Raw genomic sequence first — 27,205 nt, 5'->3', positions numbered from 1 at the left:
GGGAAGAGGATGAGGCAGGATGGGAACTGAAGACAATACAGAAAAAACAAACAGACACAGGCAAGAACTCCCAGCCCCCCTCCTACCAACCCATCATCTCCACAAAAGATTAAAGTGGATGTCCGGTCTCAACTAAACCTCCTGCTCACTTCCCATGTGCGTTTGACATCGCTTTGCAGCACAGATTCTGTAAATCCTCTAGTGCATTTTTTTTTTAATGTCAGATGTCAGCCGTCCTCACTCCGGTTGTCTTTCCTGCCTTGGAGTGGAGATGTTGATTTACGCTTTTGTACATTTTACAAAAGTGAGAAATGTACCCTTTTGTTTCCTTTTTATGTGAGGCTGGTTTTGAAGTCAAAGCAGTTTTATTTTTAAATTTTTTCCACTTCTGTTTACCCTAAAAACTGCTGGGATTGCGTTATTCACTCAAATACTCAAATTATGTTGTCAAGCCAGGTGAGGCGGTGCTAACTAATCTAAACTGGATTAAAAACAACAACAACAAAAAAATTGTCTGATCCAATTTGTTGAGGTAGAGAAGATGCCATATGTATCGTTCCTCACAAATGGCCCATCTTCACCTACGCAAAGACCTGATGAGATAAAATAACAAAGATTCACCACAAATATGTGCTCTATCATGACGCTAATGCTAGCAGGTTGTGTTATTGACTTTACAGTGACTAGAAAATGTGCCTGTTTATGTAGGATAACTTCAGTCTCTTCGCTGTGAAGTAGTCAGCAAATGCTAATTATAGTGATCAGCATTTACAAGTTGACCTTAAGATTAAAACTGTTACGAAATAAGTATCAGTTATAAAACTTATGAGGTTGTCTTTATTTCTTTAAAAACTGATTCTCTTTAATCTTGTCGGATTACAAATATAAAAGCTGCTCAGGCTGCACAGAAGTACAATTCGTTATTATTGCTGCTTCGTAGCAAGAAGATTCTAGTTTTTTGTCCAAGCTGGAGTCTTTTGGAATGAAGTTGCACGTTCTCCGTAAGTACTCTTCCCACAATGAGGTATTTTGGTTTCTACAAATTGCCCTAAGCTCTGGGTTTCTTTATGAGTTGCCTTTTCCTGAGTGCAGTCTTTTGATGAACGCGAAATGGTTCACTGCCCAGAGTATCATCAAGTTCAAGGCCAGCAATGGCGCGGGGTGTGAAACCATAAACTTTATCAATCAGCTGTCCTCAGGAATACTTCATGATGTTTGTATGTCCAGTAAATCGGAAGCTGACGATGCACTACGGCGTACAAAGGATGATGAAAGAGGTGTGAGAATGGAGCCTTCTGCATTTCCACTGTCTTCGGGGAATCTGGACAACATCTGATAGGATAATTTGGAATTGATTATTCTACTGTAAAACAGAGATTCCTCAAAAGATTTATTAACTCTTACTTTATTTGACAAAACACATAAATAGGTCTTCAGAGTTGTAGGAGTTCTTTTTTTGTGATAAAGCTACTTTATTACAGGCAGGCAGAATACCATGATATACACATAGACTGGCCAAATATTATGTGAATTATAAAAAAAAGGCTAAACAAAGAAGAGTGTGCTTTAAAAAAAACTGTTGTTTTTTTGCTGAGCAGTTTTTACAGTGTCCACTCACCTCACTCATCACCAGATCTGCAGTTCAATTATCAAACGTTATCTTTCCTAGACAAAAATCTCTTTGCACTTTTGACAATTTTATCGATTAACAGAGAGCGTGATGCAGTTACTCCTTATCTTGCAGTTATCACATTGATTTCTCTCTGCAGACTCGTACTCGGCAGCGGGCAGCGAGGGCAGCATTTCCACCTCCGTGGCGTCGCTGCCGCCGCAGCCCTCAGGCAGCTCGGCCCCCAGCTCACCGAGCTCCAGACGCTCTGTTAGCGCCCTGACGAAGTGGCTCACCAACCCTGTGCGTAAACTCAGCGCAGGATCCACCGCCAAGGTGGACCGCCAGGTCCGGAAACTTGAGGGAAAAACTCCGCCTCTTTCATCCCAGAACCAGAGCCAGGACCTTTTCAGCCCCGTGAGGCCCGATGAAGCGTTTACCATTCTACCTGTCACCCACAGGGAACAAGTGAGAACAAGCAGTATCACTTACCACCAGGATGTTTTCTTTCATTTGTGGTCACATGAGCCAGTCAGGCAAGTCTTGAGTTTGCAGTCTGGGTTTTACCTTATGCAGGTGGTTTGATCCTCCTCATAAGTAAACTCAAGAGATCCAAATTAGTCTCAGATCTTCTCATGAAACGGTGCTATTAAAACTGGTTCTGAAGTAAATATGCAAAGTTTTTCCCTTGAATAAACAGAAATCCTGGCCATGTTCATGGTAAGCTGCTTCTTGTTGACTTTAGGTAGCTAAAGAATGTAAGCAGAGATAAAAGATTGACATTTTCAGTCTTCAACTGGACAGCAGCTGACTCAGCTCTTCTTAATGCAACAATTTCTGACTCATGCTCCCCTTTTTTGTTTTCTGCATTAGATTGACTGTGTTTCAGTTCCACATGGTGATTTCCATAATTTATTTGTATATATATATATATATATATATATGTGTGTGTGTGTGTGTGTGTTTCAGTTTAAGGAGTGGAAAGATGGCCTGGCCAGCCCTGAGGACCTGTCGCCACAATCCTTGCAACCATCTGGTTTCATGACCGCCTTGCCAGTGGATTTCACAGCACTGCCAAACACACAGGTCTGTCAAACACTCAATTTTAATCCATCGACCTTGAACTTTTGCACATTTTCCCAAAAGTACTCTTGGCCTACATCTTTTGGTTTTTAAAATTGGGCAATTTTAAGGTTGAGTTAAAATGAACTACAGTGGCTTTCCTGTAATGGAATCAGTCCTTTACGCTGACACTTATGCAGATCAGCTCATTACCTTCTGATTTGTCTGATTTATTGAAGACTAAGTGGATTATGAAGACCAATTGGCAAAGTAGACAGGTCAGAGATGAAGACTTGGAGACTTTTAAAGCAGAGTTGAGGTCTAAAGCAGTACAAAAAGCTTAGATAATCTCACCGGGTATTGTCCAAAGCATCGCTAGAAAATAATAAACATACCAAAACTACTGTTGCGCTTACTGTAAACCTGAAGTGGGGGAAAACTGTCAACAGGTGAACAACTAGTCATTCACTGAACAAGCCTACACAAGAAGAAGAAGAAGAAGAAGAAGAAGAAGAAGAAGAAGACTCTTGTTGAGAGGAAGTCAGAAGATATTGATGTTCAACCGGGCTAGCAATTATTGATGGAGCCAAGGAGCTGATACCCTCATCGAAATTGTGTAACTATACTGCAGACTGAAACATCTATACGCACATAGCTCCTCTGAGAACAAGCAGAAATCATTTCCTACCCTGGTGTGCATCCACTGTCCTCCATTACTGTCTGGAAATGGCTAATCCTGCTGCTGCTGAAGTAGCTCAGTGAGCAAGCAATGGAAAAATATGAAAGCCCCATTCCTATACATGCACATGGCTGTGGGCCACTGCTGTCTACATCTCAGGACTGTGCAAATGGGTGCAAGAATGATGTAAGAAGGATTAGAGGTGAAGCGTCTGACAGCAACCTGTGTGATTCGTGACTCACGTTTAAAACATTACAAAAGGACCAGCCTGGGAGACAAACAGGAAACAGCGCTGCATGACACGTGAGATGAAAGAACGGCACATAAAACACACGAGTTTCCGCTTCTCCATTAAGCTCTTGGAGTCATCCGCTGGAGGGAAAGGAGCATCCCAGGTTGGGTGTTCATATGTTGCCTCTCGGCTGCAAATAAAAGCTTGCCAGACGGCGAAGCTGCTTGCAAAGCGAAAACGTTGCATTAATCAGCCGTGCCCGAGGCGTGTCAGAAGGAAACAACAACACGGATGTCTGAATGGTATGGAGCATCTCCTGTTTAGGAATCAACACCTGAATCAAAATGTACCCCCAAAGCCCCCCAAAGCACATCAAAAGGGGATTACATCAGTAGGATGAGGTCAGTTCTTTGGTGTTTTTATTGCTGGGCTTTGAAGACAGAGTTAAAACTAAACAAGGGAAGAGAGACAGAGAGCGGGCTGTAAAATCATGTTAACTTGCTTTCTTGCACATTTGTTTTATGGACTTACGTAGCTCACCGTTCATTCATCAAACGCCGTTGTCTCACACACGCGATCAACCAAACTGATTTCTAAATGCTAGACATTTGTCAAATATTGGGGGGGAAAAAGTATTCTCGCGTCTATTTAATGGGTTAGGACAAAAAAAAAAAAAAAAAAAGTAAAATAACCCGGTCTTATGATGGTAGTTGGGTCATTCTCTGAATTGGGTGCATTTTGTGTCCCACGGGTTTATCTCAAAGATTTCCATATAATGCAAAGCACGTTTTTGGAGAAAATCAAGAAATGGAAACATCCGTGCGTCTTGGTTGATGTAACATGCCAATGTATTTAAAAATCATGTTTTGAAAAAAATAAATAAATTGATGGGTTGTAGAGATAGAGATCACAGAGATCATCCAAATGAGCATGCACACCCCCCCCACCCCCCTCCACACATACACACACACTGACCAGTGTTATTTTTTCAATGACTATAAATCAAATTAAAAAATAAAAAAATTTGCCAGTAACTACAAGTTATTTGTACCATCATAAACATTTTTTTTAATTTATTTATTTTTTGTATACTTTAACTTAAATAAAAGAAATTTGAGGAAAAAATACATTAGTTATTTATAAAATAGCAAATATCACTTACTAAGTTACTAAGTAACGCGCTACTGACATCACTGGTTGGGAACTGTGACGTCAGTAGAACCCGGAAAGGCGGAAGACCCGCATCCTCCTGAAATGGGGCGGCCGCTCGGCCTCTACGCCAGTGACGTGCGGTGAGGCGCAAAGCTGGTGAGGCTCTGACTCAATCATGACCGGACATACAAATGTCGACCGCCTGCATGTTACTGTTTACATGAGGACATTTCGCGCATGCGGACAACGCTGGAGGGCAAAAAAGACGATTGTTTTTGTTTTTTGTTTCTTTTTTCCCCCCCATTCACCCCCCATGCGTAGCCGTGGATTAATCTAGTTAACTCAATGAAACCTGGGGAATGTAGGCGTTGTTAATTTCGTGCCGTGCTGCACAAGCAAAGGGGGGGAAAAAACCCGTCGGAGTAAAACTCAAAACCGCGCAGACTCGTAGCCATAGCAACTGACAACAACGACCCTAAAAAAAAAAAATCAAATATTTCCCCCACAAAGAGCAGAGCATTCAATCTGTTGCAATGGTATGGTTTCAGGCTTAATGTTTATTTTTGCGATCATCAATAAGTGATTGCTGTGGCAAGAGGAGAAAACACCTCTTGCAGACATCCAAACATGTTGATGTTTGGATGTTCAGTGGTTAGCTGTGTTCTGGAGTCAAATGTGAGGCCATCTCTTGAACTGCAAGAGCTTTCCTGCACTGCAATCAGACAGCAAAACGACCCAACAGAACGACTGGAAATAAATTAGTTGGTGTCCCACCATGAGTTGTTGCGTTAAGACCTGAAAGCTGTCCACAGATCCAAGGAAGTCAAGCAGGTTTTCATAAAAGTGTGGATTGAAATTCCTCTATAAAAAACTGTGAAAGGTGAACAGAAACTATGGGCACTTTAAGGTACTGGTGGTGGTTTTCCAAATCACTGACACACATAAGACAGGATGCGAAATACTGGATTCATCTTTACTTTACAAATAGTGAAAGTCCAGGAATTTGTTGTGTTTTTTTTTTTAGATTCAAGGTTCGATTTTTAAAAAAAGGGTGGCACTCGGGAAAGGCAAAATTAGTTCATCTCTTAATGTTCTTATGAAGAATACTATGACTGAAGGGGAATATACTTTTTTTTTTTCAAAATGACTGAAACTGTGATGTAAACCACCTACACATTTGATATGCATTTATATTACTTTTGTCATATTGAGCCGCTAACTGAAAAACAAAACAAGTGAGTTGAGTGCTGCTTAGTTAATCAGAATAATACTGGATTATTTTTGCTGAACTAAGTAAAATCATCTCTGAGGAGATTGGGGTGAAATCATATGAAGACTCAAAAACTTCTTTTTTTTTTTCTTTTTAGATATTTTCTTTAGCTATGTCAGTGTGTGTGTGTGCGTGTTCGTGTGTGTGTGTGTTTTGGGATGCGCAAACTTTTTCTTCATAATTACTTGTGTAATTAATAATGACACGGTGGAATCTGCTGTGTTTATAGTTTTACCCGTCGGAAATGGTCTCGAGCACAAGCTGTAATTTCCACAAAAGGCTTCTGTCTGGTTTTAATGCAGCGCTGTCTCAGCTCACAGGCATTCACGTTTGCTTTTCAGCTCTCTCCTCTACATCTAGAGACATTTTTAATACATCTTTAGGTTATGTGATATCAAACTTTGCTTTGATATACGTATTTTTTTGTTCTTATGTTAACCTTTTGCAAATAAATATTTGAATGGTCTCAAAGCCAAACTAAGCATATTAGATATGTTGGATGATCAGTTATTTTACCAAACCATGCGCAATGTGTTGTTTAGATTTTGTACATCTAATTTAAATAGAGAAAAAGAGAGAGAGAGATTTGAGTTATTTTTAATGTCTTAGCTTGAATCAGACAAAAGTACGTCCAGTATAGCTCTGTGATCACTTTTGCAATAAATGTACAGTGTAAACCTTTTTTGACCCCAATGTTTATCATACAACTCCAAACTAACTGACCTGTTAGGATAGCTATTAGAAAAATACTCCATAAAATCATTAATTCTGATTATTCTAAAATTGTTGTTCAGCCCCCCATAGCCCCACTTCTGTGCTTTCTGAATATTAAAAACAAAATTTAGAAGAGAGGCAGATGGGAATTTTTCCTGTGGGTCTTTGCCACGGCACATCTGGAAATGATCAGGGAGCCAGGGAGACCTGTCAGCCAGGCCTGGGCTCTAAAAAGCAGGAGAGATGGGAACCAATGGGAGCGGGGGGTCCAAACAGAGCCTCTCTGTCGTTCCCTCCTTCACTTTGCTCTGTCTCATCCCCCCGCTGACACCACAGAAAGTTCAACACTTCGCAAATGAGTTCATCAAAGAGACGACAGGTGAACAAGTCGAACTAGACCAGGGATGAAAAGAACAAACTATGGGCTCTGCTGCCTTCAGCTGGATTGTGTGCAAGTGTCCGCACATCTGTTTCATTCCCTGGGAGGGTCCCGTCTGCGCGGGCACTTAGAGAAATGACTGCGGTGTGTGCGTCTAAGGTGCGAAAGCAAAGCCTGTGTACGCCAAGGAGACGCTGAGAATTTTACGTGGAGACGGATGGTCGCTCTCTTTGTCAGGAGAGAGTGAAAAGGAAGCATGTGGCTCCAGGGAAAAAAAGGGCTAAAATTAACTCATTTCCAGAACATATTACTGTGAGTCATTTTATTAGCACATATGTAGCACACTGTGATTTTATGATTTTATTCTAAAGAATGTTTTTGACATTGTTTGGAAATAGAAATTTAAAGATTGCAATATTATGCACATTCAGCCAACTTACTGGCAAATGGACACAAATGTCACCTCTCTGCGTTGCAAAGATGGCAGAGAGATACTCCAAACGGCTTCTCTGAATGAATTTATATGAAAGCCACACCTCAGGATTTTCATCAACTTAAAAAGAATCAAAAATAAAATTTTCATTTGTAGAAGTTCAATGTTAAAACATTTGACCTATCCTTTTCTCCTTCCACTTCACAATTACGTTCATCTCCATGCATTACCCAAAGTGCCGTCGAAACACATGGAGTTTGTGGTTGTAATGTGATAAAAATGTGAAAAAGGTTCAACGGGTGAGAATATTTTTGCAAGGCATTGTATCCGCTCTGTCAGTTTGTTTTAGGAGAGGCTTTGCGCCAAATAAATAAACAGTTAGTGGGTAAATGTGAATTCACGGAGCTAGAGAAGGTTCCAGCTTGTTTAGGCGAAACCTTGTGTACGGCGTCTATATTTTTTCCATGAGAGCCCCACGCAAGGAAATGACATCAATTCCAGGAAAAAACAAGAAAAAAATGAGGTCATGTATACAACGCATGAGCACAATTGATTAGGTTGAGGTAACCTTGTGTTTATCCTGTTTGCTTTGCAGCCACACAGACCACACTTAGAGATGCTGACATAGATACAGGCGGAGAGACGGCACACAAAGAAAGTGAGAAGAAAGACCCCCTCTAAAAAAAAAAACAAAAAAAACATCGAAATATTTCTTAGCGTATTCTGTTTGTTTCTTTTTCACATGTTGGAAAACGCTGAGCCCAGTCTGCTGTGGCTGTGATTCCACTTCCCCTGGAGCAACAACTTTATCAAGAGTCTTTACAGTTTTATTAGATCCCACAGCTGTTTCACCCGTCGAGTTCTGACTCTTGATTTATCCCCTGTAATGTGTGGCACGGCGCCGATCATTAACAGCAGCAATCTGATTCCAATCTCTTTATCTCTCAATCTCTGCTCCTCATACCCGCCTGCTCCCTTCCCACCCCCGGTCCCCTTGGCAACCTGCATCATTACCATTGCTCTTCTGCTCTTTATCTCCCTCTGTTTGTTTTATTCCTGGCATGATCCGCATTACTGGCACAAGGCTGCTGATAAACAATCCGTCTGTCTGTCTGTCTCTGCCTCCTCAGGACACTCAGTCTGCTGGTCTTCCGCCCGAGGACGGCGAGTCCGTCTTGACGGACGATACCTCCAGCCAGTGGTCCGCTGTGGCTGACACCGAAGAGGAGAGGAGAAGTGCCATCGAGAAAAGCACGTACGTGTTTTATCAGGATGAATGTCCACGCATTATGCATGGCACGGCTGTTGCTGTGGGAATATTGCAGTCGTACGTTAAACGTGGCCCGGCACAGACAGCTGCTGAACGTCACTTAGGCCAAGATTTAACCCCGGAGGCTTTTTTTATTGGAATTAATGAGGGACCAAAACAAGACGCCAAGAAATAATCAAATGATGACAGTTGCGCTTGACAGGCACATTATCTGAGTCAGGCTACAAAACCAATAACCCATAGTTTTCCCTTTGCTTAGTAATGTTGGATAATGTATAGGTAGGGTGGAAAATATCATGAAATGCTCTTCTTTCAATTCTACAATAATGGAATACACATTTTGCACTCAGTTAACTGGGTTTTTCCCACATGTGATTCTCATGAATAAGAAGATAACTATTGGAATTACAACACTGCAGAATTACTTAATCCAGATAAACTTTATTTTATTATGTTTTAGCCCCTGTGGAGAGATAGTAGCTGGAGTCCCGTTTTACCAAAACACAAGTAAATTTGATTTTTTTTTTTTTTTTCCCCTGAACGCTTTAACATTTTGTGATGTTAAAATAGCAAACTTTAATTTATGTCAGTTAGTGGTGGGTCTCTTAAATATCTTTAATCAAGTTTATTGCAGGGTCTGTAATTAATTGCTCGTAAGTAATTGCTAAATTATAGAGCAACTAGACAGATGAGCTCAGCAGCAAAGATGTTTATTGTTTTTTTATCTGTTTGTCAGCCACCAGATTGGTGCAAGGTGCTATTACCGTTCATGTTACGTCTTTATAAACTATGACACTACTCCTCGACGTACAAGATGTTTCTTGTACGTCGTTTTTTGCGGCGCTACCAAAAATACACAAATACAAATATCCTGGCCCGATGAGGTAATTAATGATTAATGGGTGGATGTGGCAGAGGAAGAATAATCTGAGATAAACTGTTCTAAAGGAGTGAATATATATTGATTAGCTGGAAAGACGATGATAGCAAAATTCAAGCTGTTTTCAGGAGAGAAGTGAGCACCACCTACTTGTGGATTCAGATCATGTTGTCTGCACACAATCTGACTACAACATTTAGCATGACTAAGCTGCTTGTTCGCATTGCATGAAGATGCAATAAGGACATTATTGTCTACGTTTTTCGGTGTTAGTCGCTATTGTCCTCACAAGCAGCAAGCAAATGGCATCATTTCAGGAAACACGAGGTAAAAAAAAAGTCCAATTCTCTTGTCCAGAAAATATCAATGAAGTAATATTTTGTTTTGTTTTGGTACCCAAGCATCACTTAAGGAAATACTGTGGGTCAGTCTCCATGGTATCCAGTGGATTCTCTGGCCATTAGGTGATGGTAGTCCCCATAACTTCTGGTAATGTTTCTTTTCTGGTAAAGAACGGCTGCTGTTGACATTTTCAAACACTTAATGCAAGCATAGTTTACTTTACATAAACTGACAGGCATGCAAAAAATAAAGAAATAAAATAAAATAAAATAAAATAAAATGCGTCTGACTTGCAAATGCATTTATGTCTATACACCTGAAATCCCTCTGAGCTTCTAACCCGACTAATTCTCTTTAGCTACTATCATATGTTAAATGTTTTATGCTGAACTCTTTCAAGTGACATTTGAGGCTTGTCGCTGTTCTTTAGGAGACACTGAAAAGGGATCAAAAACCTGCGAGTGTCCACGTTTTTTTTGGTGTGTGCACAGCTGATTTCCTGTTTGCTGACTTCAAAACCTTTGCAGGATGTTCTGCTAAATTAGATTCATTCCAGTAAAAGTGCACCAGCCGAAAAGCATCTGTGTTTTTCTTTGCGACATCCAGAAAGCTGGCAACTGGGTGTTTTTTTTTTTTTTTTTTTTGAAAGGCAAAAAGAAAATTCTTTAAATTGTTAAAGTGCCGTCATGTGCTTTAAGATGTGAAACAACTTCAGAAACACTAATCGCCCTCCTCTGTCTGCTCCTCCAGGTATGTACTGAATGAGCTTATAGAGACAGAGAAGGACTATGTGGCAGACCTGGGGCTCATAGTGGAGGTAAACCTCACAGTCTGCACTGACATTCATCCACCCAGTCTATCAAAGAGAGGTCCAAATCCTAATCATCGCAATCCCTTCACTTCACTCCACGCTTTGGTCTGCTTCCATCCCACCGTCTCCAGTCCTAAGCAGATTTTATGAATTATAAGCCTAAGGAGTATTATATTGCAGTGCAATCCATCTCCCGTTGCCTTAAATAGCAGCAGATATTTCGGTTTAGAGAGGAATTCTTGCCAACTGAAAGTTAATAAAAGCTTAGTATTATCTGGTGTGGGATTGCTGCTCTTTGCTGTAATGACTTAGCTATGCACTGCTGGTATGATCAGCTTATTTTCTTTTGTTTGTTTGGTTTGCTTGTTCTTTCTTTTGCAGGGCTACATGAATACAATGAGTTCCAAAGGTGTTCCAGAGGCTATGAAAGGAAAGGACAAGATTATTTTTGGAAACATTCACCAAATATATGACTGGCACAAAGAGTGAGTTGCAAGCATTTAAGGATTTTTTTTTTTTTCCTTTTAAAGAATGTTGAAATTTCCGTGTTTCAAAGCAGACAAAGTGAAAGGAAAACGGAGATCTGCGGAGCGCAATGTGTTTGTGTCTCAGTGGAAAACGAAGGAACAAAAGTTCATGAAGCAAATCCGAACTTCCGTTTTGGGAGGATGATTGTGTTTGTCTGTGTGTGTGTGTGTGTGTGCCTGAATGTGTGTGTTTCTTTTTTGTGCAGCTTCTTCCTGGAAGAGCTGGAGAAGTGCTTGGAGGAGCCAGAAAGGCTGGCTCAGCTCTTTATTAGACATGTGAGTACATTTGAACATCATGTAGGCATATACATACACGCACATCAGAGGAGTAGGTGGGTCTGTGTCTGCTTCCCTGTTGCGTTGGGTGTGATGGAAAAGAAAGGAAAGAACACAGACATGGCTCTTTCCTTTCCTCGCTCCACTCCCAGCCTGGCTCCTTCCACTTCCCTCTCACTGATACTTCTCCGTCAGGTTGGGCTTTCAGCAAGAACCATTGGGAAGCTGAAGAGATGATCTTCAGTCACAATGTGGTCACACGGGGAGTAAAATGAGATTAATGTGTATTGGTTAAGCAGTGGCACATGCAGACTAGGCAGACACGAACGGCCAATTCAACCAGCTCGGCTTTGCTTCTGCTTCAAACATAATTAAGTCAAAGATCTCTTCCTCTTTCCCGCTTTGTTCACTCGTTCTCTTATTGAAGCTCCTTTTGGAATACAGAGAGACTTAGCCCACCGAAAAATCAACTTAAAAGGCCGGTGGGGGATTAAAAAAAAAAAAGCTCCAACTAAATCTAAGCACTGTGTCAAACTGTGAAAACAAGGCCCTAATGAAAAGCAGAAAGCTCGAGCCGCTTTTAACAAGATCCGTGTCACCGATATGCGCCATGTGTACTCACTCACACACAAGCAGCCTGCAACACGTGTGAAAACAGATTTATGCTGTGTACTGGAAGCCAGACAAACAGAACAGTTGTCCATATGTGGACGGCGGCTGTTTACATGCGGCCCATAGTCTGCAGATCTGGGCGGGCTGGTTGCTAGGTGCTGTCATACAGCGAAAGGCTGTGATGGCTCTGGTTACACTGAAGGGTGGCTTGGGTAAATTATACATAACCTGGTGCTCATTTACATGTAAAGCCATTAGTTCTCTCAGCGCTGCCATATCTGCTCTCCCAGGCCAATTAGTTACAGAAGAGTAGGCGCTACCAGACAGAGTCAGCTTCAAAGGCGCTGCACTTGCAGACAAATCATTGTTGTTCTGCCTGCCTTTCATCCCAAACAGCAGCCAGACTAACCACACATTGAAAAAACGGCTTCCTTTTCTCTTCACTTTCGGAGGCATTTCATACGGTTGTGCTGCTATCAAAGACGCACTGTTCCCCCACTGGGACTCAAATATTAGGAATAGATAATTACAAAAACACAGCAACAAAACGACATACATGACTTTTAATTAATTTTGAGAACAAAGCAGTGGTAAAAATATTTCCATTTACAAAATATTTGAAAGGGTAACATACAATTCATTGCTAAAGCTTAAGATAAAAGGAATTAGTCTGAAAAAAAACACAAAAATTCAGAAAAGCTTAGAGTAAATTTCCCGTTTTGCTAAGTCTCACCACATTTCATAATGACGTGTTGACATTTCACACCAACAAGCTGATCTCTGCTTATCATCACCATTGCATAGACCTTCATTTCTTTTGGCAGTAACATATTAAAGTAAATATAAATAAGTTCAAGCCACAAAACAGAGATGCATAATGAGCAATACCAATATTTCATATGCATATGACGACTTGATTCACGAAATACTCAAAGTGCTGTGATAAAATAAGAGAAACAATAATTTTATTGTATTTTGAAAGACAACATATACCAAGATTGATTTTGAGAGTCTTTTATTTTTTTGTCTTGGTTTTCAGGAGCGACGACTCCATATGTACGTTGTCTACTGCCAGAACAAGCCCAAGTCAGAACATATTGTCTCAGAGTACATTGAGACCTACTTTGAGGTGAGAAAAATCGTCTTTTTCTCCTGAAAAATGAACAACAATTTAATCTGTTTGTTTTGTCTCAGCAGCAGTTCACTGTCACATCCTAAATTTTAGCATGCACCGATGTCTCTGCCATGTTTGACACGTGTTCGCGTGAATCCCTTTAGAGCTGCCACTTCATTTTTGGTCTAACCTTAATCAGTTTGAGGTCGATTACGCAGGTCGTGTTTTGAGGTGTGAATTGCTGCTTTTTCTCTCTAGGAGCTCCGACAGCAGTTGGGACATAGACTGCAGCTCAACGACCTGCTCATCAAACCTGTCCAGAGGATAATGAAGTACCAGCTTCTGCTAAAGGTGACAAACGGGTCATTGCTTCGCCGCTGACCAACGCACCAGCAGCCCAAACACATGCACAGAGCAGCTGTCGGAACACACACAGCCATGGCATGGGGGCTTATGTAAACATCGTGTGCCTAAAGCATCAAGACACACACTGAGCATATTGTCTGTCAGGCTGCTTTCCACTAACAGAGGAAGAGGCAAATTGCAGAATGAGACTCCCTCCCTGCCAGATGATTCAAACAATAACATGTAAATGTCTTTTCTGGTCAGTTGTATAAAGCTCTTGCTTCTTTAAAACTTTACTCTAATGAGTGAATGAATTAAACACCCATAAACAGACCACCAGATGTCTTCGCTTTTCCCTGGGTAGTAAACCCGGAACGCTCCGGTGACCGTGCTGTGTTTATTTCTGCAGGACTTTCTGACGTATTCTACCAAAGCTGGGAAGGACACTGAAGAGTTACAGGTGAGAGTCCTGATGGAAACATTCATGATTTGGAGATATTTTGCCAACGCGAGTGTCCCAAGACAACAACTCTCATTCTTGTCTCGCACACAGAAAGCGGTGGAGGTGATGTGCTTGGTGCCAAAGCGTTGCGATGACATGATGAATGTGGGCAGATTACAAGGCTTTGAGGTTTGTCTTTACAGCAGCTTTTTCCCTGCGCACGGTGCAAGAAAAGCAACATTTTTCATCTGTTTTTTTTTTGTTTTGTTTCTTTGTTTGTTTCTTTTTATGTTTGTGTACCAGGGAAAGATCACAGCCCAGGGCAAGCTGCTTCAGCAGGGAACTTTCACTGTCACAGAGCAGGACAGCGGCTTTCTATCTCGAGCCAAGGAGAGACGGGTCTTCCTGTTTGAGCAGCTGGTAATCTTCAGCGAGCCCATTGACAAGAAGAAAGACTTCTCCACCCCTGGATACATCTTTAAAAACAGCATCAAGGTGCTTTTCTGTCCTCCATGAAGCCATACAAGATGTATATATATATATATATATACCTAGAAGTAAGAAATTGCAACACCCACCCAGGTTGTGAGTTACACAACAGATTTGTATCACACTAATTCTTCCCCCCCAAATTAGCATGTTGTGTAACTCCTCATTATGAAGTCTCCAGAGAATCGTGCGAGTTATTTAACAAGCGATTCAGCAGGATGTTATCCTCCCAAGTGTTAGTCAGATGTGTTGTTTTGCAGGTTAGCTGCCTGGGGGTGGAGCCCAATGCTGATGGCGACGATACGCGTTTTGAACTGACCTCACGAAACCAAGATGGGAGCACGGTGAGGTACCAGCTGCAGGGCTCCTCTGCCGAGATCTGCAAAGCTTGGATCAACGACGTGGTTCAGATCCTGGAAAGTCAGCGCAACTTTCTTAATGGTATGAGTTGCCTATGTTTGAATGACAGTTATTTATCTCTGAAAGTGATAAATCATTGATTTATTTATCGATTCCTGAGCATGTCATTATGTCGATAAATAGATTTGATCGTTGTGATTCAAGCGGTTCCTTCATTGATCACTCACAAAGACTTTTTACGTTGATTATTTTTGAAAAAGGGAGAGTTTCCTGTGGCGCAAATACATCGACAAACATTTCCCTGACTGAAAATTTTAGAGCTGCCTGGGGTTTAATATCGACTTCACAGTCATAACACATTTTAATGCAAAGCTTTTCACAGGACAGATTCTATCCAAACATAACACTCATTAAACACTCTTCACACATTGCCATGGAGGTGTAAAGCTTTATGAACCCACAAACATCTTGCATTAAGTGTTTTAGATGCATTTTGTTTTGATGAAGTGAGCTATCAAAGACTTTTTGACAGATTTTTGCAAAATGAAACAAATGTTTAGAGTCTTAGTGATTTGTGGATGCGGATAACATGAATTGAGAACATGTTTTTAGTCATTGCCACCTCATGGACAGGGTTACCAAATATTTAATAAGTTCTCATAAACACCCTAGATTTGTTTATTTTGTAGGTGATGTTAACATCAATGAGCTTCTGTGTGTGAATCTGGACCAATAAATAATGGATTACTGTGTGTCATAACACTGTAACATCAAACAGAGCAAGAACAACGATGCCAGATAATTAACATGATTGGGCTTTTATCCTCTCACAAAATAAAAGCGCGCGTCTGCTTCATGCAACGCTCTTTAGCACGCTTGCGGAAATTTGCCAGAAACTGACTGCGCTCTATTTTTCTCCCAGCCTTACAATCACCAATTGAGTATCAGCGACGAGAGAGCAAGTCCAATAGCCTGGGCCGCAGCATGAGGCCCCCTCTGTCTGCCGCGAGCCCCCTGAGGCCCCACTCATCTGCCTCCATCGACCGCGACAAGCTTCCCTCCCTCCACTCTCACAACACCTCTCTGCCAGCGATCTACATGCCGAGCCAAAGCCAGAACCCGGGGCCGAGTGAGACGTCCTTGTCGAGGGGTGTAGGTATCTTAAGCTTGTATCGCTCTGTGGGAAACGCCACTGCCGTTACCCGTTGCATACTGTTTCAGTGCATGCTGCGCCAGAAACTCTGCTTTTCAAGCTTTTGTGGCTGTATATCTGAAATATAGAAAGGAGAATAAAACAAAAAAACAGCAAACTGCTTTGCGCATGACCTTCGGTAGTGAGTGATTCACCTTTTCCTTACCTACATCTGCAGGCCACTCCGGTCCAGCCGTGCCCTGCTGACTCCCACAGTGCTTCACCATCACACGTCCGACTGTGTCTCTCTGATCAGTCAAACTGTCCAGCCGTATCAAATGGGCTGTACACCCCGGCCGCTGAGGGTGCACAGGTAGTGTATATGCAATTGATTAGGACGTTTTTATGACCACTGATCTGTGCAACAAGCAGGATGACCGAACAAGCTGCAGAATTACACACCGCAGAAAACAAGCCTGCGGGGATCTGTTTACTGACCATGATGGCACATCTAACAACAAATCCAATTTTCTGTTTAACGCTAATTAAACTGTAACTGCAACTCCTTCTGCAGAGAGACTGAGTGAAGACATGTGTTTGACAAAAAGAGTTACATCTCCCCCTGTTGGAAAACAATTGCATTGACCAAATCTGCTGCAGATTATTAAGAAAACTGATGGACTAAACCAGAAGATCATTAAAAAAAATGCAAATAATAAGTTAATGAGTTTGAAGAAGTCCTGTTAACAGCAGCATTCTGCAAAGTTGTTTTTTGTTATCATCAAGAAGATGTGCGTCTGCCATCATTGGACTTTTGTTCTAAGAGGGCTGACAAATTATGTTAAGCAAACAGGAGGTAGGCCTGAGCCCATCAAATATGCATAATTGCAGTCTGATGGGGTGTCTGATCCATCGACAGCGCTCTGGAAAGTATTCATAATCCTTGAACTTTTCTACGTTTTGTCACAATACAATCACAGACCTTATTGTATCTTATGTATACTGCCAACAAAATGTGAATAACTGTAGAGACGAAGAAAAAGGATGAAGAGTGAATCTGAAAATTTAGCTTTCATGCTTTATACGTTGAGAAACAGAATTCTCCGTCAATTCGTTTTGCAAAGCTCACTCCGAGAGCTGATGCAGCGCATTTCTTCACTGCCACACAGATAGAGATTTGTCTGTAAGCCAAAGAGCTCAATTCTGATTTCATTTGCCCAGAGCACCTTCTTATATGTGTTCAGTGCAACCTGCAGACCAAACTTATGGTTCATTTATTGATTTTAAAGTATTGTGTTAAAATTATTTATAAATTAGACTTTGGAGCTGCAGAGTGCATGAGTCATCAGATGACTCTTGGCTGCTTTTCCCATTATACTCTTCATTCCTAGCCTGTCAATGGTTATTTCCTGGTGATACTGTAACTGTGCCCTATTCACTGACGTTATAGTTGTATCCCTGGGTCTTTGTGATGCTGTTGGTTCTCTAATAAGTTTAAAGAAACTTATTTATGCTGAGATTAAATTATCTGTGGGTGGGCTCTGTTATCACTAGTTTGGTGTGGGATATCATGGTGAAAAAGAGGTGAAGTATTGCTCATGCTGCAATTCTCAAGTGTTTTATTTAAAGAAAAATTATCCTGCTCACATTAAAATTATGCACTGCTGTTCTACTAGGTAAAATCCTGTTATGATCTACTGAAGTATCTGGCTGTTACGTGACAACGTTAAAAAAGTTTTAAGAGGCATGGAAACTTTTACAAAATGCCTTACATGCTAAGCCTCTCACATGCACATGATTTCAATGCACATGAGTTTCCGTTAGAGGTGCGAATGAGGAAGGATTTCAAAAAATGTGTTACAAAGACAGAAAAAGTGATTTGTCTTACATCCTGGCTCCATTGGGGTCTCTCAGTGCTTTGATCAGTGTTCCCTTTTCCCCCAGCAGAGAGCAGTAGAGAGTTTCCGCAGAGGCTCTGCTTCTGATGTGGTGACCCAGGCTCCTCTGTCAGGCCCCTCAGCCGGACGACGTCCCAGCAACCTAGCCCAGCTGGCCGAAGACGACCTGTGAACTCTTCTGAGTCAGGAGGACAACAGCTAACTAATGCTGTGAAGACACCACTTGTGTACTTGTTCGCACACCTGAGGTGTATGCTTGTTTTGGGACTTCCTAGGAAGAAGAAGTATGAAGGAGACATGGGCTATATATATATATATATCTATATATATATAGCTATATATAGATATCTGTATATCTATATATAGCTATATATATAAACTGCTTGACTCCCTTTTTAGAGAGCCACTTAAAAGGGAGGTGATGTGGCCTTGATCACCTACAGTGAACAGCAAGAGCATCCGGCGCGATGCTGCTCGGCTCAGAATTATAAAACACTCCGTGATTTGACAATTTCTGCTTTCTACTTTCTCTTTTTTGTTGTTGTTGTTTGTTTGTTTTCTTTTGAAGAGTCTGTATTCCTCTCTTTGAAAGGGATGGAGCGAAATCTTGGATGATTCCATTCCTAATTGGGGCAATCACTGGAGCTAAGTGTGTGCCTGAATGTGTGTTTGTGAAAATGACTTGTGGATACGTCGGCGTACATGAGAGCGGGCAAGGAGCGCCTCTTCTTGTTTCCTCTGGCAAATTTCTTTAAGTTTCATTCGGATACCCTGCAATGGAGACAACCCCAATTATTTTCATATGTTTTGTTTTTGTTGTTTTTTGAAATTTCCCTGTTGACACCCGAGTTTGCTGTTGATGTTGACAAGAACGGGGAAGCCGGGACATTTGACGTGGTCATCGCAAGAACTTTGTTTTCTCAAATTTCATTGAAATATGAGGAACTTTCTTTGTTGCAACAGTGTTGAGGGGCGCCCTGTGCGCTCTGATATTCTGTTTGACCGGCCTCCCTTTGATCTGGACAAGAATGCTTAAGGGAGCCCTCTGGAGGTTCTCTGTGGGTATGACGTCACCCCATATTTCTTTTTCCCCTCTTTGGGCAACTCCTCAAGAGTTGGAAAACGCAAAAGTGTTGCATGCAACATCTCCTCGGCCACTGACAGGAGCAATGCCACATTACACCCATCTTTTGTGATCCTTAAGTAAGAATTGATTTAAAAACAAATTGTAAGTTACTATAAGCCAATTCATGTCATGTCAAGAGCCTCGTTCTATAACCTTTGCCCTCTTGGATTATATACTGTACATACCATAAAGAAAGCGTACTTTAACACGGCCACTTGAAGGATGAACTATGACCCTGGTATGCCAAGAACTCTCATCAACCAGCTGGTTGTTTGCATGATTGTTCTACCTAAAAAGTGCCAAAAACAGCAGCTCAGCAATTAGGATGTTTTGTGTCCTTACTATAGGGTTCGGCTTGTCATTCCTCTTTCAAAAAAAGGAATCAAAGATATTAATTACTGTTGGCATAAAAAAAAAAAAAAAACAGGAGAAGGCCTCACCTATTTGTGGCCACTAGGGGACCCTAAAGACTTTCGCCTCCAGTTCAGTTAGATCATACAGCTGCACCAAAGATCAAAAGGCCTCACATTTCAGAGAGACACTTGGAAATCTCTTCACAGAAACTACAAAACAAACTACCATTATCATTCACTTTGAAAACAAAGCAATCCAGGAAGATAGGACATTGGCTTGTTTTAACTTCAGTTTATTTCACAAAGCTCTCATTGGAATGACTGATCAATCAGTTTTGCATGAAACACACAAAGAAATACCTCTACAGAGAACCAAAAGTAACAGGTGTAACTCAAAGAGAAGGCTGGCTGATGTCACATTTGAGCGACTAGAAAGAGTCGCGTCGTATAAAATAAAAGTGTCTTTTTGAAACTCAGCAAAATGTCTGGCTTTATGTGTCTTCAGTTTCTTCCAAAAATAATACAAGAAATTTGTCATGCAACGAGTTAACTTTTTTTTTGCTTGTTTGTTTACTTGTGAACTCTAAATTTATTTGTAAACTCAAATGTGTTTTTCATACACATCGGTGTATAAAAAACTTTTTTTAATATATATATCTGTGTAACATTCACAGATATTTACTAATCAATGCTATCCCTTAAAATGGCTTTTCTGTGTTCTGCTATCTCCACCTTAATGTTTGAACTCGTCTGTTCATAGTTTTACCTTTCAACGATGTTAATCAAGTCAGACGGTCAGATTTGCATCAGCAACAAGTCTGAATGTTGCAAGAACTCTAAATGTCTACAATGGCTGTGAGTCTCTCTTCCAGTGACTGGAATGACTCTAAATAACTTTTAACATGTCGACTCGTCACCGTGACATCAGTTATGTTGCCATTGCTGGAAATTACTGCTTTTATTAGAAGAAATAAAGCTAATTTCCACAAAGTTTGGATTGACAGTACTTGACTTTTGATATCTGTGCAGCACCAGTCTGACCGCTCTGCTCTCAGTCACATTGTGGACTCTGCTGTTGCAGGGTTGCTGGTATATTTTACCAGCAACCCTATGGGAGGAGAAGCGGCTCAGAACCCGTGGACATAATGTACATAAACGGTCTGGCTTTGGATCCTCTGGCAAAAAACAAACATGAGAAACAACCGGGGAGGTAAATCAGTTTCTCTTTCAGGAGAACATTTTCAAGGAGCCTAACCTGAGGGATGACTAAAGCTAAAAAAAAAGAAATGTTTCGCACTCACAGAATTGATTTAACTACATGCTATGGTTTTTTATCTGGGATAAATTTCAGCTTATCTGCACAGGTGATTCTCTCTTGGATTGGATGAAAATAACCCGATGGCAGCAACAAAGTACAAACGCCGCTGTGGAGTCACTCGGCCTCCTCTGTGGGACCCCCAACAAAGACGACATATTTCACTTATTTTTGCGTTCCGCCAGAGGAAGTTGAAACAAAGAGAAGAAACCCCTGGATGATCAGACATCTGGTTGGCTGGCCATCTGAATAAAGCCTCATTCTAGGCCGTAAAAGCAGAGCCCGTCATAACACGGCAGTGATATATGGAGGTCTCGGGTGGGAGAAGGGACGGGGGGAGCAGGGGAGTATTAACTTTCACAAGGGTGCAAAATCAAAGGGAGTTCCTGTCACCACAGAGGGATCTCAGGCAACAGGGGTCCCATTCACAGGGAATTCCTCTTCACTGCCCCTGTGATGCAGCTGTTGACTCAAACCTCTATTGGGAAAAAAAAAACACTCATTAAAAAGCCACATGACTGTGAACTTGATTGCAGCAGGCGGCACAAACAGCCCCCCATCAATAGCATGGGTATTTACTTTGAGGTGTGGAAATCTTTGAACAGCCCCAGCATGTTGGATGTTTTTTAGGAGCTTCTTCCTTCACAACTGGCATCACAATGGACAGCATTTGTATTCTGAAAGAAATCAAATTACCATAGGAACAAAATGCTCTCCGAATGGACAAACTGGCGAGAAAGTTAAACTCTACAAAACACAGGAATGATGCAATAAGAAACTATTTTTCTTGTTTTTTTTTTTCCCCATGACAGTGTTTATTCAAATTTACATGCTGCCAAAACCCAAATAAAACCGGTCAGAATAGTTTTACATAACTTACAAACAATTTGAAGTTTAAACAGATTGACCAGCAGCGTATTTTATCACTTTGCCTCTTAAAAAAACAGACAAATCAAAGAGTTGAACTTTCCAAACAATTTCTGAGCAAATCCGGAATGAAAACCGAGTTACGATTTTGCAATTTCCCCCCCACAACTCCTAATAATTTCAGAGATCATTGCAGTTTTCCAGCTAAGGCATACATTTATGTTCAACTTAATTCTCCAGAGCACATACTAAGGTAGAACCCTATGATCAGCTGTTTAACATAGTCAAATATTTACACAATAAAGTCTGAAAAAATAGACTTTCACACCAGTTGAAATTTAAATAAGATTTACATAATGAATATCAAAGGCTCTTTAATCATTCACGCTGAACTTTCACAAGATCACTGCAAAAGCTTCATCTTGGGGTAAAATAAAAACAAAACAATAAGGATTTCACCCAAAGTCTTTGCACAAGAGTCCAGGTTGGTTTAAAAGCAGGATTCTGACAAGGAAGAATGACATTCAGGGAACGCTTACCCTGTAGTGCAAATCTATGGCAGTAAATGTGATTCCCACAGTTATATATATATTTATATATATATATATATTTTTTTGTCTTGCTTTATTTGAATCTGCATGAAGCAGCTCACTCTCTTTTAATACTAGCGAGCATTGGGTCTGTGCCCTGAGGGGGCTGCCCGGACCGACCCTTCCTGCTCTGGTGGGTTTTCACGTGCTTGGACAGGTGGTCGCTCCTCATGAACCTCTTGCCGCACTGCTGGCACCCGAACCTCTTCTCCCCGGTGTGCGTGCGGAGGTGCCGCTGCAGCTCGTCGGAGCGCGTGAAGCTCTTGCCGCAGAAGAGCCAGTTGCAGATGAAGGGCCTCTCCCCGGCGTGCCAGCGCAGGTGCGCCTTCAGGTGGGAAGTCTTCTTGTACACTTTGCCGCACTCCGGGATGTGGCAGATGTGCAGCCTCTTCTTGCCGAACTCCAGCCCCCCGCTGTTCGTCTGGCAGTTCGGACATTTGCACCGCCGGCAGCGGCGCGTGGAGCTCAGCAGACCCTTGGAGGTGCCCTGGAGCAGAGCGGCTATCTGCGGCTGGTGACCCAGAACCAGCTGCCTGCCCAGGGAGAAGGGGTGGCTGGCTGGAGCGCTGTTGGTCTGTGGGAGGCTCCACCACTGCTGGCCGTCCTCCACGTGGCCGCCCGAAAGGTGATGCCTGGCGGAGGAATTCTGCAGAAAGCTGGGGAAGTTTTGCCCCACGCCGTTGTGTTGGGGGTAATAGGGGCTGCTGGACTGCGCCTGCGAAGACAGCACCTTAACAGGGGACAGTTCGAAGGAGTAGGAGGACGCAGGCTCGGCCGGTGGGGTCAGAGGCAGCTCGTGGTGGTGGTGATGAGGATGATGGTGGTGATGATGGTGGTGGTGACCCAGGCCGGACTGCATGTGCCCGGGAAACTGCACCTTGGGCACCGTGAAAGTCATCTGGTGCGTGCTGAGGGCAGTGCTGGGGGGCATGTCGTTGCTCCATAGCTGAAACATTCCAGATGTGGAGCTGACCGTGCCTTCGTAAGGGAACTGGGAGCCATCCGAGCCCATGGCGCTGCCCACCTGCCAGGCCTGGCTGCAGGTGGTGGCCAGGAAGGAGAGGGCGTTGGGCGCGCCCTCCGGAGAGGAGCTGGGCGTCCGGTCCTGTGCGGCGACACACAAACGCATCACCATTAGGAAAAGTTATGTTGTTTCACCTTATTTTATTTATTTTCATTTTCTTTTTCTATATAAATACTTCCAAAAAGTTGGAACAATTCAATTCAAAAGTAAAAATCGACATTTTCACTATATATACTGCTCAAAAAATAAAGGGAACACTCAAACAACACAATATAACTCAAACTTCTGTGAAATCAAACTTAGAAAGCAACACTGATTGGCAATCAATATCACCTGCTGTTGTGCAAATGGAATAGATACCAGGTGGAAATTATTTTCATATTTATTTCATTCATTCAGATCTAGGATGTGTTATTTGAGTGTTCCCTTTATTTTTTGAGCAGTGTATATATATATGTGTATATGTATGGAAAGGCTAGGGGAACAATGCAGAGTTAAAGACAAAAGAAGCAAACCTGCAGGAAGGTGTGTAAAAAGTTGTCAGTCCTCTGTATCGTGAGCGCAGCCATCTGTCCTCGCGCTCCTGTTCCCCACACGCAGCGCAAACTGCTCCGAGAACGCACAGAATACGAAACTGTCGCCGGAGATGCGGCAGAACGCGCGCATCAAGATTTTTATATATTTTATTTATTTATTTAAAAAGAAAAAAAAAAAAAAAAAAAAAAACACTCCGACTCTGGGAAATCCCGTTTCATTCAAATGTTCCGGGTTAAAATAAATAAATAATAAAAATTAAAAATAATTTTAAAAAAAGTGTTTTCTGTTCGCAGTCGGTTGAACCAGTCGAAGTTGCCCAAAGAGGCGCGCGCGCTGCAAAAATCCAGTGCGAGCAACTCAAAGACGCGCGAGCCGCATCTTCTCTTTATAGAGAGAAAAGAGATCCTCTCAACGGGGTCTCCGGTATGATGCGGACGAGCCCATCAATAGAGTGGGGATGAGACGGAGGAAGCAGGAGGCGGAGGGGCTGAGGGGAGGGAGGCGTGGGGGGGGGGTCTTGTTAGGTGAAGGGGTGGGCTACTCATAATTTCACTCAATTTCAACCAAATGCTGACCCCGAGAACTGACTCCTCCTCCAATTGTTCTGACAAAAAGACTTTGACAAAAAACAACAACAACAAAAAAAACATCTTAGTGAATATCTTCTCCTCCACGGTGTTTTTCTTCACTGGACACGTTGTGGCTGCTCTCATCTCAAGAAGAAGAAAAGAGGAAGTAGCCCACACATGTAGGCCCCACACACACTGAATGAATTTTAGAAAGTAATGCAAGGTTTATTGATATTTGTATTACGAATCAGATAAAGATGTCCTTAGTTCTAACGTGAAGCAAAAAAAAAAAAAAAAAAAAAAAATGACACGCTTGATAAAATTCCTGTTTTGGAGAAAGAATTTGAGGTTTTTAATCCAGTTTTAGCTAGCTTAAGCAACAATGCTAAAGCTAAATCTGCATGTAAATTGAGCTTTTGAACCTTTCAAGCAGCTATTTGTAATGCATGACACGTCTTAGCTGTGTTTGTCTAAATGTTCTTAACATTTCATTCCTTTATGTTTAAAAAATAGCCAACTTCGACTGGTTTCATCACAGCACCAACGTCAACATCACACTTATTAGCAAGCTAACGTCAGACATGCCAGCATGTTCATTACATTTAGACCATTTTATCACTAATATTTATATTACATCTCATGCCTTTGCTATTAATATATATATTTTTTTATCTTTGTAACATAGGAAGACAAAATAATCATAATTAGTCACTATCTGTTAGTTTACAGGTTTCAGTTTTCCTAATGTGTTAAGTTTCTTTACAACGTTAAATGTAAATATTTTAATCTTTTTTTTTTTTTTTTTACCAGAGATGCTAGACTCATTTTACTGAGCCCTGGAATACATTCAACAAGTCTGTTATGGCAACACAAGGATGAATTTTAAAACATTATGAACTTTTATGACAGAAAATATTAAAGAATAAGGAGATGCAATGTCACCGTCCACAGTATTTTTGCAAATGCGACTTCTTTGTGAAGTCATTTTAGAAATGAAATCAACTTTTTTAGTATGATGGCGGATTTTCTCTTGTGGGCTTCCTCGGGGTCATAAATGAGCCTAAATTATTTGATATCTTATTTTAACTCAAAATCAAAATGTGGTTCAAAAAGTGAATAAATGAAAATTTGTAGCTGCTGAAAGAGTCTTGAAGCTTGTGACTTAGACACAAACACTAAATCTCACTTCTGCATGTGTGTGGAGCAAATTAAAAACAAAGCCGTGCTTCTTGTAAATGTGTGAATCTAAACGTAAACAGGAATGCATTTGATATTTTTCTCTAATCTTTTTGCACAGGTCTGTGTCGAGCTTCGTGACTTCTACTCCAGTCTTATTAATTCATGAAAATAAAAATGCATGCTGATTGTCAAACTGATTTTATTGGTTAAATTTCAGCAGTTTGCTTCATCAGGGTAGAATCTCTAGTGATCTCAACAGTTTGCATGTCTGCATTTTTGTTCATGTCTACATATAGTGTGCTGTGGATGAACAAAATGCTTACTCTGGTAAAAGTTCTAAGATTTCTAGAGCCACCTCAGTGAAATAATTTGCTCACACTGGGAACAAAACATTTGCATACGACATCAAGCCCTTGGTGGGATATGTGAAAAACATAGGAAATACAAGAAAAGTATTTTCATCAAATATCAGTGATGCTTGCAAAATCACCAACTATGATCTTATTGGGTCACAGCAGCTACATTTCTCTCATTTTAAGCCATTTATTCAAAAAGGAATATTTTAAAAACTGAAACTTAATCTTGTTAAGGCAAGTTACAGCATGAATTAAATAAACGAATATATGCAGACACTTTTGTTGTGAATTATGTCTAATTAGATTATCCAGATAAGTATTTTTGTGCCTCTAGGAGTCAAACAGTGGTCACGATTGGCCGGCATGGGGCTCAAACACTCCCAGTAAAGTCACAGTGTCTCCCCCTCTTGCCCCCCTCACAGAGTTAATTGATAAAACTCAATCAAAGCCTTTCCAAGTTCTCACCAGTAGGCGACATGTCAAATAGGCCGCCCCGTGTGACATTCTCACATTTCAGAGTTCAAGTAGAGGCCACTTCAGATCTGCTCCATTAAATGCAGATCGGGAGGCTTAATCTCATTCTGTAAGTCTGCTCACCATTACAATGTTAAGAGTTTAAATCCAGGCTGGGAACCTGTTCTCATGTAAATCCCCCCCACCATTCCCTCCTTAACTCCCATCACCCCGCTTCTCCCTGATCTGCTCCTCACTGTTTTCCACTGTGTGATCCTTAAATAAACACGGCCTCAGGAGAAGGAGAAGCCACCTGAAGTTAGGATTTGAACTATAAAAAGACGTATGCATTAAAACGAATTCGAAACCATTAATCCTAGGTCACTTCGACTGACAGTTTTAGGCTCGTATCAACAGACAACACCCAACTTTAGCTGCACCCACTTTTACATGTTTTACTGTAATTCAAGTGCTGCAAAATCCTTTTTCCCCATACAAATACATTTTATTTTTACCAAGTTGCCTTAATACTTGAAATTGAGGTTAAATTCCCTGTTTGGGCCAATAAAGTGAATTCTGATTTATTAGTCCGAAATAAGCTCAAAATGAACGGTGTAATTCCAAATTGAGGGGAAACATCTTTGATGCAATTGAACAGCGTTAAAGGAGTGCATTTTGGAGGCAGAAGAGTACCGTGTCTGCGGTTTATTACTGAGCAGAAGTTGTTAATTACCCCGATTCTTATTTCCTGTCCCCTCTCCCCACCACCCCACTCCACCCCCACTGTACTGCCTCCCAGAAGAGTGTC

At 41.4% G+C, this 27,205-nt stretch overlaps 2 protein-coding genes across 5 annotated transcripts in view; one reads left to right on the top strand and one right to left on the bottom strand.

Moving 5' to 3' along the window:
• arhgef25a (Rho guanine nucleotide exchange factor (GEF) 25a) overlaps positions 1 to 20,500 on the top strand; it is a 53,916-nt gene extending 33,416 nt beyond the window's left edge. For 2 of the 4 annotated variants that reach the window (XM_055049826.1, XM_055049828.1), the window contains 15 exons: positions 1,770 to 2,077; positions 2,579 to 2,695; positions 8,661 to 8,785; positions 10,773 to 10,839; positions 11,215 to 11,318; positions 11,567 to 11,636; positions 13,288 to 13,377; positions 13,621 to 13,713; positions 14,117 to 14,167; positions 14,261 to 14,338; positions 14,453 to 14,644; positions 14,899 to 15,079; positions 15,921 to 16,150; positions 16,369 to 16,503; positions 18,075 to 20,500. In XM_055049826.1, coding sequence (XP_054905801.1) covers positions 1,770 to 2,077; positions 2,579 to 2,695; positions 8,661 to 8,785; positions 10,773 to 10,839; positions 11,215 to 11,318; positions 11,567 to 11,636; positions 13,288 to 13,377; positions 13,621 to 13,713; positions 14,117 to 14,167; positions 14,261 to 14,338; positions 14,453 to 14,644; positions 14,899 to 15,079; positions 15,921 to 16,150; positions 16,369 to 16,503; positions 18,075 to 18,200 — 1,967 coding nt within the window. In that variant the 3' untranslated portion in view covers positions 18,201 to 20,500. Of the gene's footprint in view, positions 1 to 1,769; positions 2,078 to 2,578; positions 2,696 to 8,660; positions 8,786 to 10,772; positions 10,840 to 11,214; positions 11,319 to 11,566; positions 11,637 to 13,287; positions 13,378 to 13,620; positions 13,714 to 14,116; positions 14,168 to 14,260; positions 14,339 to 14,452; positions 14,645 to 14,898; positions 15,080 to 15,920; positions 16,155 to 16,368; positions 16,504 to 18,074 lie in introns of those variants that run through there. The other 2 variants (XM_055049827.1, XM_055049829.1) reach the window with 2 other exon arrangements.
• Positions 20,501 to 21,621: 1,121 nt separating this feature from the next.
• sp5l (Sp5 transcription factor-like) lies at positions 21,622 to 23,984 on the bottom strand. Its single transcript, XM_055049850.1, has 2 exons — positions 23,819 to 23,984; positions 21,622 to 23,384 (listed from the first exon to the last, which is right to left on the bottom strand). The coding sequence occupies exons 1-2, from the start codon at positions 23,870 to 23,872 to the stop codon at positions 22,338 to 22,340; spliced, it is 1,101 nt and encodes a 366-aa protein (XP_054905825.1). The 5' UTR covers positions 23,873 to 23,984; the 3' UTR covers positions 21,622 to 22,337.
• Between the last annotated feature and the right edge of the window lie 3,221 nt (positions 23,985 to 27,205).

The sequence above is a fragment of the Poeciliopsis prolifica genome, unplaced genomic scaffold (assembly GCF_027474105.1).
Source record: "Poeciliopsis prolifica strain line A6 unplaced genomic scaffold, Auburn_PproV2 SCAFFOLD029, whole genome shotgun sequence".
Classification (NCBI taxonomy): domain Eukaryota; kingdom Metazoa; phylum Chordata; class Actinopteri; order Cyprinodontiformes; family Poeciliidae; genus Poeciliopsis; species Poeciliopsis prolifica.
Note: the sequence above shows the minus strand (reverse complement) of the source record. Positions and strands in the feature narration are given on the sequence as shown.